Source organism: Micromys minutus (assembly GCF_963924665.1).
Source record: "Micromys minutus genome assembly, chromosome: 23".
NCBI classification, from domain to species: Eukaryota; Metazoa; Chordata; class Mammalia; order Rodentia; family Muridae; genus Micromys; species Micromys minutus.
The window spans coordinates 30348235-30368644 of record NC_137958.1 but is presented as its reverse complement, the minus strand read 5'-3'; the positions used below and the strand labels follow the sequence as shown (position 1 = coordinate 30368644).

General features: G+C 38.8%; 1 protein-coding gene across 1 annotated transcript; it reads left to right on the top strand.

Moving 5' to 3' along the window:
* The first annotated feature begins 1513 nt into the window (after nucleotides 1–1513).
* On the top strand, nucleotides 1514–10863 carry BET1 (Bet1 golgi vesicular membrane trafficking protein). Its single transcript, XM_080936544.1, has 4 exons — nucleotides 1514–1668; nucleotides 5896–6020; nucleotides 8197–8253; nucleotides 9877–10863. The coding sequence occupies exons 1-4, from the start codon at nucleotides 1650–1652 to the stop codon at nucleotides 10030–10032; spliced, it is 357 nt and encodes a 118-aa protein (XP_080792670.1). The 5' UTR covers nucleotides 1514–1649; the 3' UTR covers nucleotides 10033–10863.
* The last annotated feature ends 9547 nt before the right edge of the window (nucleotides 10864–20410 follow it).

Below are 20410 nucleotides of genomic sequence, written 5' to 3'. Positions count from 1 at the left end.
GGACATTGTAACTGGACTGAAGTCAACCAAATAGGAAAAACACAAAATCCTATTTTAGTGAAAAATAATGGGAAATTTTCTGCCCATGTTCTTGGTTTTGTAAGTATCACCAGAACACAATTTTATCTTGTCATCTTTAGTTAACAGTTCCCCAATGACAGCCAAGAATTACATGTTTTTTTCAAGATTATCTCTGAAAATAGAGACAAAATTACTGATTCTATTCATCTCCAAGTCAATAAATCAAGCTAAAGATTTTTAACTTAGAATTTTTAAAAGTACCAAAAAAAAGGAAAAATAATTCTACACTCTGCCAACTGTGATAGATCAGTAATTATTACTCTGTAAATTAAATCTACTTTGTGCCTCATCTTTTGAATACCAGACAAATTTGGCGTATTGAGAATGACCATCACAGAAGAAGGAAGCCTATTATTTCTCTCATTGAATTATATCTACCCCTGACCTGTTCTCATTTAATCGCATTGCTTTTGGAGAATGGTGAATTGCTTTAGCTTTATGAAGATTGTTTTAATTCTATTATAGTTTATTTTCCCAGTTAATATATCTCATTGAAAATCGTTTCAAGTGTATTTTACAGATGCAGCCTTAAAGCAGAGACTTAAGCTATAATTATAGTCAATGTTTAAGTTGAGAATTGTTTTATATGGTCAGTGTTTATAATGGGAAACACTATTTTTCAAAGATTATAGTTTCAGAAAGCTTTATTGTAAATATGACATCAATGCCGTACAGAAGCAATACAACTGTAAGTCATCTTATCATGGGCAAGTAAATAACTCAGCTTTGAAAAATCATTATTTTTATGTAACCTCATAATGGCCCTTTGATATTAAACGAACAATTATAGTTTCACACATCCCAACAGACTCTTAAGTCATAAATAGACTCCATGCAATCAAGTATTAGGTATTTGTGTGTACATTTTAAACTGTCTAAGTAGGAGGGAGTGTTTAAAAGCTAAACATCACAAGGATTAAGAGACTCCCTTCTTCTCTACTCAACGTTGTGCTTAAGGGATACAGTTTTGTTTTGTTTTGTTTCCCCCTATTCCACTGGGCAGGATCAGGAAGAGGATTGATCTTCCTCTCCTGCTTAGAGGCTCAGACAGTAAGATGAGACTCCAACAAAGTTTGCACTTTTTCTTCCCTGACTTGGGGTGAGCAGGAGTGCAAGGGAAAATCAGGAAAGATGAGTCAACCATCATCCAGGTCAGGGAGGAATAATTCTCCCGGGTTAAAGTTGGCATTAATATCAAAAAGTGCCGTATGGAAAGCTCTGGAAGAGGCAAAGACCCAGACTCACAGGACTACAGCCACATCAGCTCTCTCTACCCTTCAGAAAGCTCCGCCCGCTCCAGACTTGGTTCCTACCACGCCTCTCTCACCCAGTGCCCCAGAAGACAGAAAACTACATTTCCCAGAATGCAACTATAATCTCATTGCAGGGCGCCTATATGTGTCCCGGTGACGACATAAACCGGCGCGGTGTTTAGACTTTACTGATGTCGTGGCGCTCTGAGGCAAAAAGTTGGTGCTCTGAGGAGCCCTGAGACTGAAGCCGAGGTCGGGTGACCCTGGCTCTTTCCTACCCACTCCTCCTTGCCGGCCTTTTCCTCTCCTGGCAGGATGAGGCGTGCAGGCCTGGGTAAGAACAGTGCTGAGGTTCGAAGTTTGGGGACCCTAGGACCTGCTGAGCCGGGAGTAGGGGTGTGGGCGGAAAGTACCGGCCTTCTGTCAGTGACTTTGGGTTCCAAAGCGACTTGTTTAGGTTCTTTGGAGAAGGTTCGCATCATTTGTCCCAGTTGAGAGCGGTTTCCTTAAGTTGAATTTAGAAAGTTTAAACCTGTATGGTAGGTTGCACGAAGTGGTGAGTTGGTTAGTAGCCTTAAGTTTTTCTTTCCCTATGTGCTAAATTTTAGGAGTAGCCGTATTTGTATTTCCCAAGCCTTGCTGTGTCCTTTGCTTTACTCATTCTGGATTTTACTACTTTTTTAAAAGAAGTGACATTTGGGGGTTGGGTGTTAAGCTTTAAGCATACTAATAACGACGTGTTAGTGTGGTAACAGTGAGTTACAAAGGTAAATTTACGTGTCATTGTTAGAGTGCCTGTTGTGAAAGGTCTGGGTCAAAGGCGATTTACTTGGAACATTTCTGACCTAGACCTTGTCCTCCTGCTAAGGGCAAGAGAAGATAGTTTTGATGACTAACACTTGTTCTTGCCATATGGATCAGGGGAAGAAATAATAATAACAAAATAATTAGATAGAATACTTTTTCTGGTCCTGAAGTTCTTTATTAACAATGTTTTAAAGAAGGAAAGGCAGAGTGCTTGAAAAATATGAAATATTAATGAAGGTTGCCATTCTTTCATAAATTGGAATAATAAAAACATAGTTTGTAAAAAGTTTTATGTGTTTAATGCTGTGAATGGATAAACACTTAAAATTAGGTATGAAAAATAAATAAAGCCCCTTTTGCAACTCATAATTCACAGCCTGTTGGGATTTTTAGTTATATAAGAAGGTATATGGTACTCAGGGCAGTGTGGAGACATATATTTTTAATAATGTTTGTTATAGGAATAGAATGTGAGGAATTTTAAACCACTGAAAAATAAGGCCAGTGAACAGTGCCAGTAATATAGATTTACAGGTTACATGTAAAGGAGTTTGTAGATTTAGTTTTATGAATGCTTGCAATCTTTGAAAGAAAGTAGTTCATCTCAAATAACCCAAAGAACTACTTTCAAACAATGCCCAAAAATTTTCCATCACTAATGACATCAGACATTTATTGTGACGCACCATGTGCTTCCCGAAGCTTCTAGTGTTACCGAGGAGCAGAAGACAGATTGCTTCGGAAGCAGATGACAAATTATGATCCAAGGTGATAAGTTTTCATCCCCGAACAAGTTAAGTTCAACAGATAGTGAATGCAGTAGGAATTTCATAACAAATGCCTCATTGTGGACCTCCTGGGGCCAAGAGAACTTGAAGGATGCCGGTGACAGTGAGGATTGGGAGAAGTAAGTCCCAGATGGAAACACGACCAGACAAGATTCAGGATCGTTATGAATGATGTGTACAAGAGATTGTGGTGGCGAAGTCACTCTGAGTGAAGCTAGGGCCCGGAGACATTCTAGAGGTCTTTGCCTATTCAAGAAGTTTACATTTCATCAGTAGGCCACTGGCCTATTGGAATTTTGTTTGTGTGTACTGTTTTTAATACATGTAGATCACGGACTTGACAGTGGGTTTTTATCTTTGACTGTATGTTAGAATTACTCAGATGTTAAATTAGATTTTTAATTAAATTAGAATCATCAGGCTAGAGTCCCCTTCTAATTCTTTTTGAAGTGTGATGGAGAAGAGGGGTAATTATTTGGTTAAGTATGCTTATCGCTTAAATTTTGAAGAGTTTTAGAAGTACCATTGTATGCTGACCTGAATTTGAAACAGTAATGAGTCTAACAGTCATACCTATGTCAAACCTGCCTCATTACAGATGAGCTGCTAAATGAATTGGCCTGGTTATTGATAGAACCTGCTCCAAGGAAGGAGCACTTTTCAGGAATGACATCAGCTGAAGATTACCTTCAAGACTTGCCTTTTTACAGTTCTGCATAGTAGTAATTAATTCTCACTGAAAAATTGGGTCTCAGTTGGAATAGCAGCTGTAGTATTTTATTTTAGCTGAGTTTGCTTTGTTTTTTCTGTGTGGGTGTGGAAGATAGTGTGAAGAAAGATCAGATTTGCAACTGCATTAAAAATTTCTGGACCAAAAAACAAAGCTGGTGGGGGGGACATTTTGCTTTAAAAGAACAAAGTAAAACTCTGAAGTTAAATTTAAAAATTTAAAATAGGCCCACGAGTCAAAACAAAAGAAATAAAACAAAATAGTCATTGTTTTCTGACAAATTCATTGATGAAGTTGTCCAGTGATTAACTTCATCTAATCCAGAATTAGTTACTGGACAATATGTCACACCCAGATTCTTAGTCACATAGAACAAATTAAAAATCTTAGATCTTGTTTGAGTTTTCACAGAATATTTTAAGTGTTGATTTCAGTTGGTGAATGGGGAAAATGATTATGCCCAGTCCGCCAGCTTTTAATCTGTCTGAAAAGATGTGTGGAGAACTTCAGGGAGAGCATGCCAGCCAGGAAGTATGCAGCTGTCCCCTCTGTTTGAAATCTTTTACCATTTTGTTTTGGCTTTTGTGATACAGGGAGAAATGCAGGCGTCTGACAGATAGAGAGTGCTCATTGGATACAAGATGATAGAGAAGCGTAGGACACACTGCTGTTGACAAAGTTGGTTAACCATAAAGGAGCATTGTCCTTTTCAGTTCATTTGTCAGAGTTTCCTTAAGTACTGTGGGGGTGGGTACCTGTGTGTTTATGTAGATCTAGAATAATAATGAATACATCCGGTTTGTGCTTTTATAGTTCAATGTAGAGGTCAGTGTTGGTGTTAAGTAGTCAGAGCTATAAGAATCCAATAGTTTTGCTACTTCAAATTTTGCTGTGCTTTGAAAGGGTTTCTCATTCACACACAGCCGTTCTTCAGCTAGAGGACTTATGAGTACCCACTGTCGCTGTTGCTATCATTGTCCTTACTGTCATTACTGCTGCATTTGCCGTTTGAGCCTATGGTAGCCCATAGCGTTAAGGGTGTCCCTTTCTCCTGCCTTCCTGGGCCATTAGAGAATCTGCTTGTAACCACAGTCTAATCCGGTCCCTTTAATACATACTATGCTTGTTGTCAGTCAGACTACATCAAAGTTTGGGGGCTTTGCAGTCTCAGTATTAATTAAAACTTACAGTTCTAGAGCCATCCAACAGTGTGGCTTCTCAAAGGCTGATGGAGAGCAAAGAGCCATTCTACTGAGAGTCTCATATCCGGGAGGGCAGAAGCCCATTCAGTACACTGCCTTGGCCATGTTGAATTTATTTTAGTAATACTGAATAATTTGGGTCACAGTTCTTTCATGGTTCTCTTTATTGTTTATTTTAAAGGCTCACTCTTCTTTACTATGTGGCCCGCTTTCTTCCTTTACAAAAAAAAATGATGACAACTGTTTATTAAGACTTGGCAAAGCATCCTCAGTCCCAGAGCATTTATATATGGATTTGTTGCCTAATGTTTACTGTGTTTGTTTCCCAGTGGTTGCCAAGTACTATAGTAGACATTAATGAATTCTTCTGTCTTCCACATCATCCCCTAGAAGCAAGTTCTGTAAAGATAGTAGAGAAATAGATTAGACATGTGGTAGCTTCTCAAATGTTGATTGGAAGGTGAGTGAACTTCTTGAGACTTTCAGCTACTGGCCTCTACAAGCCATTGTGTCTCTTCCCCAGGGTTTCACCTGTGGCCCTCTCTTCACTTTGTTCTTTGGTTTCCATCATTTGCTTATTATAGGTAAAAGGTGCTAGGAAAAAAACCTACCATCTTTCTGCCATGAGAACCCTCCCTGTACATTATCTTTCTCCTTTTCCTCTTGTAACCAAGTTTCTTTGATGGGTGCATGGTGCTATGTTTATGTCCTTTATTAAAACATGTATCTCTAGTATGCAACAAATGTCTTCCAAATATTCTTGTATATCTGCGCCTTAGTATTTCTTAAGCAATCAATAAAGGACCAATAAATGTGTATTGAAGAAAATGCATACTCTGCCTAAAAGAGGATGTGAAAAGAATTGTTGTAGTATCTGGTTCTAATTTGTAATAATTGGTTTGCAGTGTTGCTATAATAGATGTATGTCGTCTGCAGTGCCCTCCGGGGGTCTTTTTCAGCTTTTTGTAACTACTAAGGTTTCCAAAGTAGCTCCTGTTTGTGCAGCCCTACATGTGTACCTCTAAACCTTGTAGGTGATGGAGCACCTCCTGGCAGCTACGGGAACTATGGCTATGCCAGTAGTGGATATAATGCTTGTGAAGAAGAGAATGACAGACTCACCGAAAGTCTGAGAAGCAAAGTAACAGCGATAAAATCTGTAAGTACAGAACCAGTGCCATACTCACTTTAACTCATAGTTTAGAACGTACTGTCATCACAGGAAGGGTAAGAAAAAAAATATTTAAAATAATCAGTCTAGACTTAATCAGAGAAATGCCGTATTTTGTTAAGGAATTATTAAATGGGTATGCATATTTGACTTGGTGCTGTGGTGCTTGTATGTTGTGAAATGTAAGGAATATACAGGTTAATGTATTTATATGAATAAAAGAGAAAATGTGCAAAAATGAGAGAACTAGAGAATATTAACAAGTAGGTTGAGTATTGTAAGGAAGAGACGAGAGAAAATGTCACTGTTAGAAGAATGAGAAATTTTAAATTTATTTTCCAGTAATTTCAGTACTCAGAGCATTGGGGATCCAGTGAAATAACTTTTCCAGCCTTTTCTGCTAGTCTTTCAAACTTCCATCTTTGAGCCTCATTTGAATCTTGGACCTTACCATGTCTCTCTAACATGACCCTGACATTTATGTATAGATCCCTAGAAGAATCCCTGGACCTGTCTCAGCTCCCCCTGATCTTCATAATGTTGTCACAGCTATCAGTAGAATTTAAATAAATTTAAATTTAATTTAAAGTGCATTTTGCCCTCTCAGAAGTCTTTAGATTCTCCTAAGTCTTTAGAATCTGTAGATTGATTTCTCTATATGATCTTCAGAGCTTCTTCCCAACACATCCAGAATGTGTATGGATTTACGGCCAGACAAATGAGAGTTGCCTTTTGTGCTCTGTAAACTGCTGTGCCCCATTCCATGTTTTTAAAACTCAAACTGCCTTTGGTGCTGACATCATCTTCCTTCTTCAGGGAAGATGCAGTGCTGTATCCGCCCTTCTCCGTGCTTTATCTCAGTGCTGCATCTGGTATTAACTCATTCCTTATGAACAAAGATCATAAGGACAAAAGTGACAAAAGTGTAGTTCCTTCTCAGCAGGACTGAGTAAACTTCTGTTAAAGGAATTATACAAGATGATTTAAAAAGTATATATCATTGATTTCCCATGGCAATAAACATACTACACACCTGTGAAGCATTCAATAGAAGCTCACATTGTCACATGTAATTGGTATTTAATATCATTCTTTGGAAAGTTGTATTTAGGTTGTACTGAAGTAGTGTCTTGATATATGGTGTTATTTTCAAAGTCATCTTAATTAAAATGATTTAGTCTATGGACCCAATAAGGTAGACTGTTAAAAAGTTAAACATTGGGAAGGACATAGAATTGAATGTCTTAAACCACAATTGTGCCAACAAATTCCTCTGTGGTTGATTAGTGTGATTCTGTGCTAGAAGAAAGCTGTGATTTTTCTGGAGATTTCTTTCCTTGACATGAATGTTAAGCTCAGAGTAGTTGGGTAGGTTGGGATGCCTGCTTTATCATCTGAGCTGATGAGTTTGGAAGAAAACCTCACATCTGATATGATCTCCTTAATAATAATATAATTTCATAAAAGTATTATGTAAGCTTTTCCCACACATTAAATTTAGAACCTTTAAAGTTGCTCACCAAGGGTTTCAGGATTTGTATTTAGCCATGTGCACTAGAAGGGAAACCTTTGGTGACTTTGTTGTATAAGTTATTAAGTATAATTTTGCATAGCAGCTGTAATTAGTTATATTGTTGCTTGACGTGCTCAGACTTTGTATAATATTAGGCTATACATAATACTAACTTTTAAGGGATTTTACAATTTATTATATTAAAGCAAATGTCTTTAAAATAATGTCTAGACTTAAACTCAAATAAATGCCTTATTTTGGGGGACCATTAAATGTATGTGTCTGCATGTGAGTACTTGTATTTACTAAAATATACAGATTTTATGTGACCATAATATACAATATTTTATGTGACCATAAATAAATACAAACACACTACACAGAACAAACTATCCTGGAATAAGAGAGACAGGAAGAGAATGTTAACATAGGGGGTGAATAATGTGTGGAAGACACAAGAAAAAATGTTCATCATTGGAAAGTGGGGAGTTTTCCAATAATTTCACTGGACGCAGTATCAGGAGAGAGTAGATATTTCTAGAATAGTTTCATTGCAAAATTAAATACGTTTAGTATGGCTTTGCCACTTTTACCTTATCACCTTTGAACACCTTAACATAAGCAGTAATGTCTGTGCTTTCTTCTTTATAGCTTTCCATTGAAATAGGCCATGAAGTTAAAAATCAAAACAAACTATTAGCTGAAATGGTAAGCATTATGATTTTTAACTAAGAAAATTTCCCTGATGTTTCCAAAATTAGTCTGTTCACCAGGAATAATGAATTTCCTTTTAAAAAAAAAATCTTGTTAACTCGTTTGTTTGTAGGATATATTTCACACAGCGTAATAATATTTTATTGAATTTTTCAAGTATTTTCTACAATGTATGTTAAATATATTCAGCTTCCCTGGCTCCTTCTCTTACCACTCTCCCCAGCCCTCACTTTTTATTTCCATCCAGTTTAAAGGGAGACCCAGACATTATACATCCTGACGGATTCCACTCCATTTTAATATAATGAGTTTACAATTTCTGTCAGATGTATTTTTTCATTGTTCTTGTCTAAGATATAAATAAGAAATGAAGATTGAAGCCAGTGCATTTTATTTAACCCTGGCTTTAAAGCACTGTTAAAGTCTGAAGACTAATGGATATTTTGAGTGGTCTTAGAAATCTTAATGGGTAGACCACTAGTAATTTATTAACCAAGCAATCAAAAAGCACTTTATATCCAACCAACTAAATGCTTTTCACTTAACAAACCCTTACTTCAGCTTTATTTACTAAGGATTACTACTGGACAAATCCCTTGGACAATATACTAAACAAATTTAAGTAGCCACGGTCCCATTATTTCTAGGCTAACAGAAGCTGAAGAGCATGCGCCTTTTATTCTCAGAGCGGGCTTCCCATCATTAACGCTGACTTCAGATGCCCAGCTCCTCTAGGCCTTCCCTTGTTTCTTTACGTGCAGTCAGGAATGACTGAGAGCAAACGTGATACTGAAAGCCGTATGCTTTGACAGATAGATATCCTTGCTTCCTTCTTCAAATGAGTTCATCCAGAATCTCAGGGAGAGGAGCCAGGCATATGTCTTGTGAAAAAGCATCCCAAGTGGTTCTGATATAGTAACTCCTGTGACACAGCACACATTTCAAGTGCATGAGTGTGTGGAGACTGAATTATGCAGAGCCCTATTGTGTTGGTTTTCATCTCAGGATAGTGAAATCTTAAGGCAAGTCCATCATTGCTAATCTGTGCCTAGTCTACTCATCCTAAAGGCTATCCTGGCTCTAATTTAATTTGGCATTTTCATATCTGTATTTAAATCCTCTCACTTGTTGCTCCGTATTCTCTCTTAACACTAGTAAATTATACTGCATGCTTCTAAACAAAGGCTCTATCATGTTCTGTGCTAACTGTATTAAATTTTATATGAAGTCTTAGTATCTAAACACTCACACATTTGACCATGGAAAATAGTGCCTTAACAGAAAGTGGACAAAACCTTGCTTAATATCACACAAATTGTTCACCTTTATTGTTAATGGCTTTTCATCCATGACTGGAATAAGAAAAAACTAAGTCATTTGTTCTTTGTTAATTATGCTTAAGAACTGAAAGAAATGGCTATTGGAAAATGAAGAGCCACCGAGAGGACGCCTTTATTTTACATGGAGCAATCAGGCTGATTCCCAAGCTAATAGATTCTTGAATTGATTAAACATACAAATTGTCTTTAAAAATACGTACTGGTAGCAGTATGTGAGTGTTGGAATGTGCATGTTTAGAATGTTAGAATTTATTCTATTTTCCGTATTTTCTCATAGGATTCACAATTTGATTCTACAACTGGATTTCTAGGTAAAACCATGGGAAGACTGAAGATTCTGTCCAGAGGGAGCCAAACAAAGTTGCTGTGCTATATGATGCTGTTTTCATTGTTTGTCTTTTTTGTCATTTATTGGATTATTAAACTGAGATGATGCAAGTTAGCATGGGCCTTGAATTTGTTGCAGTTAATGCCTTGGGGTACCACTTTGATAACCAGCATCTTGACATTCCTAATGGTCTTCTCCATTGAAGATTCATGGAGTTTTCCTCTTTCAGAAATCATACCACATCATATGTTTTGAATACTGTTTCTTAGTGACTTATTATGACTCCCATGTTCAGAGATACTGAGTCAGCGTGAAGTCAGTGTGGCTGTACCTATGTTTTTCCAGTGTTTTCCAGTCATAGTAAATGTGACTACCACACCCTGCTGTTACCTAAATGCAGCTTTCTAAAGCAAGCAGGAGAGCAGAAGGATGCCAGAGAGCCTGGGGTCAGCCTTTGAGGAGTGGGTACGTTTGATGTCATCTGTGATGATGGGCTCCTTTGCTTGGTCCCATGTAGGGCCATTTCTTCCCTCTATAGTTTCCTAATAAGCTTGTCACATGAATTCTTTATACTAGGACTTCCTTGAGTGAAGCTGTCACATATTTCTACTGGAGCCTAATACACATGTGCATTAACTTAGGTATCGTTTTATATTAATGATAAATTCTACTGACTCACTTTATGATAGTTCCTGATTTCTAGCTGCTCAGGTGGGCCATTTGATTATTATTTGTGTCAGAATAATGTGAAGTTAATGATTGCTAAGCTCCAAGTAGATAAGTGTCCAAGAAAATTAATTGCGTTTATTTTGCTACATGCTCAAAATAAGTACTAAAAATATTCAGGCTTTGAACCCAGAGTTCAGAGGATTGTTGTTTAGCTCCATTTTTATTTGCTAATAGAAATCAAAACACAGGGTGGTTTTAAATAAAAAAGCAAAAAAAAAATACAAAATATTGTAAACATTCTGTATTGCTCTTTAGAAATTTGCCTATTTCTAGGTTCATAAATAAACTTTTATTAAAATGTTTATGGCTTCTTTAAGTGTTGTATATTCTTGGCATAAAATCTAATATCCGAAAAGCTCAGATTCCAAACAAAGTGAATTAAAATTGATATTTCTGTTAAATCAGAACAAGTAAAACAGATTTGGGGTGCAGCTTCAAAATCTTTAATTCTATTTTTATTCAAGAGTCTCTCCCTTTGGGCTTGAATGAGTTTTCAATTCTTTCTGCTCATTCGCCATTTTCAGGTCAAGACCATTTATTTGTTTGTTCTGGTGCACCGTTCAGGCCTCAGTGTACAGGTCACAAGCACGGAATCTGAATGCCATGAAGTGCCCGAAGAGACAGGGTTGAGGTGTAGGGAAGACTTACCATCCTGAGTTGTGGTCACTCTTCCTTCTACATCTGCTTGAGGCATGAAGCCTGTATTTCTTCCTCTGGCTACAGCATAGAGGAACGTGCCTGACCCACCACAGGAAGTATTTTCCGTGCCCACACTCAGTAACTGTTCACCCTTTTCAAGGTCTCCAGATGCCAGTGCAACCTCCAAGCACTTATTTTCATTGGGTATTCAGAATGACTCATTGTTTCAAGCCATTCTTAGCTCTCCTCTGCCAATTCCATGACATTTTCACTTAAGGAAGATTGGAAGTCACCATCAGTAATTTAAATTGTAGTTGGGACTTATCAAGTGGAAACCGCAGAAATAACAGGGGCCGAGGGTAAAGTGATCCTCCTACAACATCAATCTGAATAACGTTTTTACTTTCACGGAGAACCCGGCCTGAGATTTCCTATCAAACCTTTATCTCCGTGTGCTGAGATGCCAGAGGCAGGGAGTCCTCTGGAAGTGCTGGCCTGCCCGGCTCCACTCAGGGTCCTGGGCCACCATTCTACTTCCTTCTGTTGGAAACCCTTAGAGAAAATTGTTCCTGGGAATCAGATTTGGGGAAAAACTAAAGTATGAAAAAGTTCTGGAATTTGGTTTATTTAGGTTTCTTTGCATCGCCAGCAATGTGATATTGTTAGGTTTAAAGCCCCAGCCTCTTTTGCGCTACTAGACAGAGAACAGACCTCTCAACATTCTAGAAGCAAAGGCGTGGCCTGAGGAAAACAGCGTTGCCGACTGGTGCGGTGCCATTTCCTGAAGATCTTTCTTCAATCTTCAAGATGACAGTTAGGAATACGCACATGTTTTTAACTAACATGTTTTAAATATAGTAGGTCTGTCTTTAAAGCTCCTGTAATCTTAGTTAATTATAACCTTTGAAACTGAAGTGTTATTGAAATATAACCACATTGTATATTTTAAGAGTACATATTCTACAGATATTATGACACTTGAAACCTAATGTTTTTAATGAACTAAGTCAACCTTGCGGGCCTCAACAGGTGTCAGCATTATGCAATTTTATATAGTCAGAATGTGTGCATCTATATATTGTCCTCTGCTTTCTTGTGGATGTGTTCTTGTGGTAATGGCTCATAAGAATGAACAGCTGAATTTGCATAGATTCTTTGAGGGCTGTAATGAGTTTAGAAAACAGAGACACAAAACATTATCTTTCAAAATTTGTGTAAAACATGCTAATATAGTTTTAAGTCATTGATTTACACTTTAAAATAATATAACTATTATTTTCTCCAGAACTTTATCAGTAGTGAGTGAGTAGGGCTAGAAGCAGATAACTCACTAGACTTAGACTTCTGCATTATTTGGTGAGCATTTGTTTTAGAACACTCAGGATACACTCTCCCTTTCAAGGAAGCTAAATGAGTGTTACGTGGAAATAAAGTACGTTGGATTCCCACACATTTTATGCTTGGATGTTTAAAGGGCCTTTAAGCATTTTCATTTCACACAAATATTAAAAAATATTGAAGGCAAGTTGCTGATCTTTACACACACACACACACACACAAAACAATTATACAATGTATGAAGTATAAATGTATAAAAAGTGGAGAAGTCAGCTAAAGAGGCTCATACTGTTAGATTAAAACTCAATAATTCGTGGATTATCTTCTGGATTATTGCTTTAAAGACAAGGCAATTTCAGAGCAATGTGTGCTGCTCGGCTTCATTAACTCCTCACTTTGCACTTATCTCTCCTGACTAAATAGCTTGGACTTAATTGTGTTAATTCTACAATGGATTTTTTTAATCTCTTCTCTCATATATTGCATCCTGACCATAGTATCCTCTTTCTCCCCACCTCCCTTCCCCCACTTCTTACTTTCCCTTCAGAAAAGGGCAGGCCTTTCAGGGATATTAACAAACATGGCATATCAAGTTGCAATAATGCTAGGCACCTTCCAATAGCCCAGTGAGGAAAAGGGGGTCCTAAACCCCAGCCATCACTCTTAGGAGTCCCACAAAATGACCAAACTGCTTTGGTCAGATCCATAGAGACTCCCTGATTGTAGGTTTGATCTAGGTTAGCCCCTATGAGCCCTAGTTAGTTGATTCTGTGGGTTTTCTTGTGGTGTCCTTGATCCAACCAGGGCACTGTCTCCTACAATTCTCCCCCCCCCCCTGCAGGATTCTCTCAAGCTCCACCTGATGTTTGGTTGTGGGTCTCTGCATCTGTTTTCATCAGCTGCTGGGTGGAGCCTCTGAGGATGACTGTGCTAGGCTCCTGTCTACAAGTGTAACAATATCATTGGAGGATCATATCATCTATTAGGAGATGATACCATAGGAGATGGCCCGTTCAGGACCCTTTATTACTAGGAATCTTAGCTAGTGACACCCTCATAGGTTTCTGGAAATTTCCATTGCACTAGCTTCTAGCTCATCTCTTAAGTGCCCCCCCCCCAATTCCAGTTGTCTGCCAGTAGTCTTCCTCCATCCTCTCTGCACCTAACCCCCCCTTCCATTCCTACCTGCTCTCAGTCCGCCCATGAGACCTATTTCCCAGGATTCACCCATCCTCCACCCTCCTTGTTACTTAGTTGTTGGGGCTGAAGAAATTGCTTAACAGTAAAGGTGTATACTGCTGTTCTACAGGACCCAGTTCAGATCCCAGAACTCACATTAGCTACAGGGAGGATCTGATGCCTCTAGCTTCTGAGGGCACATGCATTCACATGCATGTCTCTATAAGACACAATTTAAAATGGCAAAGGTTTAAAAATGTTTTTTGTTGAATTCAGGAATAAAATCTTTGGCATATACCTAAGTAAAGGGACCTTACACTGAATACCTGTGCTTTCTGCCAAGTATTTAGCACCATGGTAGATGCCAACACATGTTTGAGAAATAAGTTAGTGTTGGATTAATTATCCCTGCTAGAGAACATATCTTTATTTTGTCATCTCTTCCTAGAATTCCAGTACTGAGCTTCTGGAAGGCATGTGATTAAAAGGTGATTTGGTCAACAAAATAAGTTTACAAGCCGAGTTTTAAATTTCGGGTATTGGAAGAATAACACAGCCATTAAATTAATTGGAGTAAAATTTTTTGCTATGTTATAAATTTCCCCTTATTCTTCTCACTTATAAAGCTGAGAGTGTGGGCTAAATCGAATGTCTTGTTTGCAGGGTTAAATATGGATGTGATTTAATCCCAGGGGCAGAATAAAGGATGGAAACTCATAATATTCTCTGTATTTGATCAAAATCACTTATCAAGATCAATGACTAATTAATATACTCCATTCCAGAAAACTTAGGTTTTTTGTTTCCTTTTAAAATTGCTCCTGACCCTTTTGGTTCTAAATAATAAACGTAACTGCTACCATGACTAAGTTATCTGCATCTTACTCAAAAATCCATGACATGAGAACGAGTTTCCACAGAGTAAGCTGTGCCCTCTAGTTTGTTAGAGCATTTCACTGGCACACTGATGGGGGTATTGGTGAGTTAGTGAGATCATCACTGCTGTCAGCAGCTATGTGCTTCTAGTTCCCATAGCACTCCACGGCTGACTGGTAATTCAGTCATTCAGTGGCTCTTCCCCGTCTATGGCGAATGGGAACCAGAGAACATAGGAGCTTCCTTTTTCCAGGTTCCAGAGCAGGCGGTTCATTACTGAGTCTGTGAAAAGAACACGAAGAATACCAAAAACTTAGGGACTCGATTCTTTACGTCTACCATGAATTTCCAGTGCTCAAGGTTTCTATGAGACAATAGAACTCTGAATATCAAATGACATAGTATTGAGTTAGAATATATTTCATAAGTGCAAAGTTCTGGCTTGCATCTCTTCACAGGTAAGATCAAAAGAGAACTGGGGACATATCCAAGAGAGTACTCAGAGACAGAATAAGAGACAACTACAGTGAACTACCATTGTGTCTCATTCTCAACAGTCTAACCATTGATTTTACCTGGGGAAATAAAAGCATAGCTTCTAAAGAAAGAAAACTGAGCTTCGGGTACAGCTAAGACAGACGTGCTCAGACATACTGACATGGACAGAGAGAGTATACAAGGCCTCAGCCATACGAAAAAATCAAATAGGCAATTAAGGACTGCTCAAAACGGGAGAAATAGTCTCCCCAAGGGAAGAGAAAACTAGTTGGTAATTCAATACCAAATGACACACACACACACACACACACACACACACACACACACGAAAGACTCAAAAATATACCTGTGACTGAGCCAATTGTGTGTGTGTGAGTGTGTGTGTGTGTGTGAGTGTGTGTGTGTGTGTGTGTGTGTGTGTAAGAACAAGAACCTGATGCATGCAAGGGTTTGTAAACTGGAAAGAGATCAAGGAATTAGGCAATTATATTCTACTCTCTAAAACAAAAGAAATAATTTTTTAAGAGTGAAAGCCCAACAGCGCCAAACCGCTATAATGCACTGCAAAGCTCTACACACAAGCTCAGAGAGGTTCTAGTAGGTCTTTGCTTGGTTGTCACAATTTTGCTCTGTTGTTGGTCATCATGGAAGAAGTTATTTGCAGGACCATCTCTCGCTGTGGGAGAGCACTGCTTGAAATACAGTTGAAACATGTCTTTATTCACTGAGTCCCTTTCTGCTCAGCTCTACCAGACACTCATAAAGCTGGGTCACTTCAAATTTCAAATATGTTCACGATGGGAAACCAACCCTGTTTTCTTTCTAGAGTTCTCCATTGTTTATGTTGAATACAGACTTGTTTACTCTTTTATACGCCAGCGTTCCATTAATAATAATAACTATTATTGTTGTTATCATCATATGATCATAACAATGGGATTAAGGACTATCCTACCCTAACATTTTCTAACGTGATTCTTTTTTCTCAGATCCATACTATTTGGGGGGTATTATTAAAAGCCTTACTTTTCATTTAAAATTCTTGGCTAGAACCAATAAGCAGCCCGAAGTTACACATAAAATTTAGGATTCAGGGACTCTGGTCCTAAAGCCTGCAATAAAATCAGGGAAAAAATGCTTCTGTTGCTCACAGTACAGCTTTACAGGCATTTTCATAGCCTGATGGGAGGACAGCCAGCTGGCAGCTGCGTGACTCATGCTTTCTGGAGTTTGGGGGAGCTAGGACACATCCGGTGTGGTTGGAGTCAGAGCTGTCGAGATGAGAGAATGGAATGGTTAGGCTATCTTGCTGAGAACCAAGCCTAGTTTAAAAAATTTTGAATTTTCAAAACACAGAGCAGAGGTATCAATTCCTTACATCTTTTCCATTAGCCTATGTAAAGGTGCTGATCTGTGAACCCAATTTGTAAAAGTCAGATGCTGACTTTGAGAGCAAATGTGATGGGCATAACCCTGGAATCCAATACTTGGCACACAATCCTAAGGCAATAGAATATATGATAAATATTTCTAAAGAATAGTACTTATTCATTTAGCCAAACTTATGTCTGAGTTTTCCTGGAAGCTCTTCATTTTTTCTAATTTGTTTGATACTCTACAATGTGCTGCTCTGAATTTACATTAGGCATTTGCAATCATAGTCTGGATATTTACTTTAACCAATAATGCTAATAAGGCATGCTGTCGGCATGTTTGTGAAGGACATGATTATCAGCACTAACCTTTGTCATTCTAAATAACAATATTTTTTGGTAAAGCACAAAACTTAGCTTATGATACAAAAAGAAAAGTATTTTTTTCCTCTAGAATAGGGGATGTCTTAATTCAAAGAAGGCATGTAATCATTACCTCTCATATCTCTTGACAGGGGCTACTTTAACACTACTAGAAGGTTGTCAACTATTAACTGGCTGCTAACTGTCCTCAGGTTTACTGAATAAACTCGGGTCTTTTTAGACTATTGAAATTTATTTGGAAATGCGGTCTTCGAGGCTTGCAATGGCCATAGCCAATGCCTGGTCTCCGGAACTTGGGCGTCTGAAAGGAGAATGGTATGGGGAGACAGAAGGGAGTGGGAAAGGGGAATGGTATGGGGAGACAGAAGGGAGTGGGAAAGGAGAATGGTATGGGGAGACAGAAGGGAGTGGGAAAGGAGAATGGTATGGGGAGACGGAAGGGAGTGGGAAAGGAGAATGGTATGGGGAGATGGAGAGAGAGTGGGAGATGTGTTTCCATACAGAGGGGTGCGATAGGTCACCAGCAGCTACCATGAATTGGACACAGGTGAGGTAAGACCCACCAAGTGTGTCCTCAGGAAGAATGGGGCTCTGCAATCACTTTGTGAACAAAGTTCTACTGTTTGCAGCTACTGGTTTGAGGCAGTTTAAACCCCACCTGTAGGAAATAAAGACATTGCCAAACCCACAGGTTTCAAAACAGTGCTGGGATGATGTCTCTCTTGCCCAACATGAAGACCCATGGAGAAGACTGCAGGACTCTGGCTGTCCTGCGTTTTTGTGGCAGCCGGAGCCTAGGCAGACAACTCAGAATTTCTAGAGATAGTTACTCCTAGATTTTCACCTTGATAGTTTACTTTTTCCTCTTTTACAAACACACACTTGATATATTATAACTTGGAAGTTGGTGAGCAATGCAGACAGGTCAATGGGATTAATATCTGAAATAATATTTCAGTTAATAAAAAGATTCTAAAATCTGAATCCAAAAATGAATTGATAGGAAACTTACCCATTCTGATCAATACAGTTGAAGCATTTTTGTTCCATTGATGTTTTATAAAAAACCGTGTTCATATTGATTTGAAAAACATTAACCCAGTGTATATCAAAGTTAACCTTTGATACATGAAATATATAGTTTCCACATGCCCAGGTACTCGTGACTTTTGGCCTCCTAAACACAGCACAAGTTTCATAGATTTCTCTCATGACCTTCAGACCAGTTCATGTCACCTCTATGATTCCAATATATAGAAGCAAGCCTTCGTTGCCACAAGCTTTTGAAGCCTAAGCATCAACTTGGTGTGGAATAAAGCAATAGTTAATAAATCCCCATGAAGTCACAGGGCATTCACATGACAACTAGGACTGTAGAAAGTAATGAGGTCAGACAGCATCTTCCATCAGTGATGGAAACATAGCCTGTGGCAGATGAGAAGCAACCACCAAACCATCAAGCGACTATATACATAGAGTAACGGTGAGACAGTGAAGCTCCTAACTCTCTCTCCCTTGGATCCGAGCACATGCCCGCTCTGGTTCTCTGATGGCGAGTATCAACATTACAACACACGTTGTAAGATGGGTTATTTGAAGGGTACAACAGATCACAGTTGCTGCTGGAGTGTGGACAGGTGTTTACAGAATCAAGCGCAATGTAAACAAACATGTAAACAGTCTTTACTGGAATCCTCACTCCTGGAAAGGAGGAATGGGATCATTCATTCTGCCTTGATTTCTTTTTTGCCTTTCTGATTATACCTGGAGTCTCTTGAGGGCAGGGAAAGGATTAACATACCAGTCTGTATTGCTTGTATTAAACATAGCAGCTGCCACAGGGCAGGAAATGGGTGGAGTGAATATATAAACAAATGTACAGTATTAATCTTCATTGTCAGCTTACCTGGATTCACAATCACTCAAGACATACATTTCTCAGTATGTCTGGAGAGATTCTAGAGAGTTTAACTGAATGTAGGAGAGGTTTAACCTTGAATGTAGGTGACTTCATCCTGTGGGGGAATCATCACCTACATAAAAAGAGAGAAAGAGAAAACGTGAATGGAGGGAGACCAGCAGTGATATTCATCTCTCTCTGCTTACTGACTGTGGAAGCAGTGTGACCAGCTACCTCCATGTTCCTGCTGCCATGCCTTCCTCTCCATGTTGGATCCTTTGTACACTCAAACTGTGAGCCTAAATAAGTCGGCCTACTAACGTTGCTTTTCTTCTTGTGGTTGTTTAAACGAGAATGGACCCCATGTACTCATATATTTGAATGCTTGGCAGGCCCTTGGTGGTACTGTTTTAAAGTATTAGAAGATCTGGACTTCTTGGGGAGGAGTTGTCACTGGGGGAGCAGAGGGGCAGGGCCTTGAGATTTCTAAAGCCCTTGCCATTTCCAGTTATCCCTCTCTCTCCCTTGTGCCTGTGGACCATATGCCAGTTCTCAGCTAATACTTCAGTATCATACCTGCCTGTCTGCTGCCATGCTCCTTGACATGGTGGTCATAGACTCATACTCTAAAACTGTAAGGTGCTTTGGTCTCAGTGTGTTGTCACAAAGTAGAAAAGTAACTGAGGCAACTGCATTTGTCAAAGCAAAGAATGTTGAGCAAGAAGTACCAAATTGTAGACTTCTAAGGGCCAAGCTGATGATTGATTAAATGTAATTTCAAATGGAATACCAAAATGAGACAGACTTAACAATGTGATCACCACATCAAAGGATAGATCATCTCATACTTTTTATTGGATATTCTCTGTATTTACATTTCAAATGTTATCACCTTTCCCTCCACTTCCTCCCTCCCCCTCCTCTTACTTCCATAAAGATGCTCCCACTCCCAACCACCCACTCCCACCTCAGCAACTTGGCATTCTCCTACACTGGGAAAATGAGTTTTCAGTGGACCAAAGGCCTCTCCTCCCATTGATGTTAGACAATACCATCCTCTGCTACATATGCAATTGGAGCCACAGGTCTTCCCATGGGTACTCATTGGTTGGTGTTTTAGTTCCTGGAAGCTCTGGAGTGTTTGCTTGATTGATATTGTTGTTCTTCCCATGGGGTTGCAGAACCTTTTAACTCCTTCAGTCCTTTCTCTAGCTCCTCCATTGGGGTTCCAGAGTTCAGTCCGATGGTTAACTGCAAGAATCCTCAACTGTATTTGTATGACTCTAGCAGAGCTTCTGAGGAGGCATCCATATCTGGCTCCTGCCAGAAAGCACTTCTTGGCATCAGCAATAGTGCTTGGGTTTGGTGGCTGCATATTGTGAAGCAGTCTCTGGATGATCTTTTCTTCAGACTCTGCTCCTTTATTTGTTCCTTTATTTTTTCCCATGAGTGTTTTGTTTTCTCTTTTAAGAAGGACTGAGGCATCCAAATTCTGGCCTTCTTTTTGAGCTTCCTAATATCACACTTTTCAATTTTTATTGAAAATGGATGCTTTTATCGTACAGTA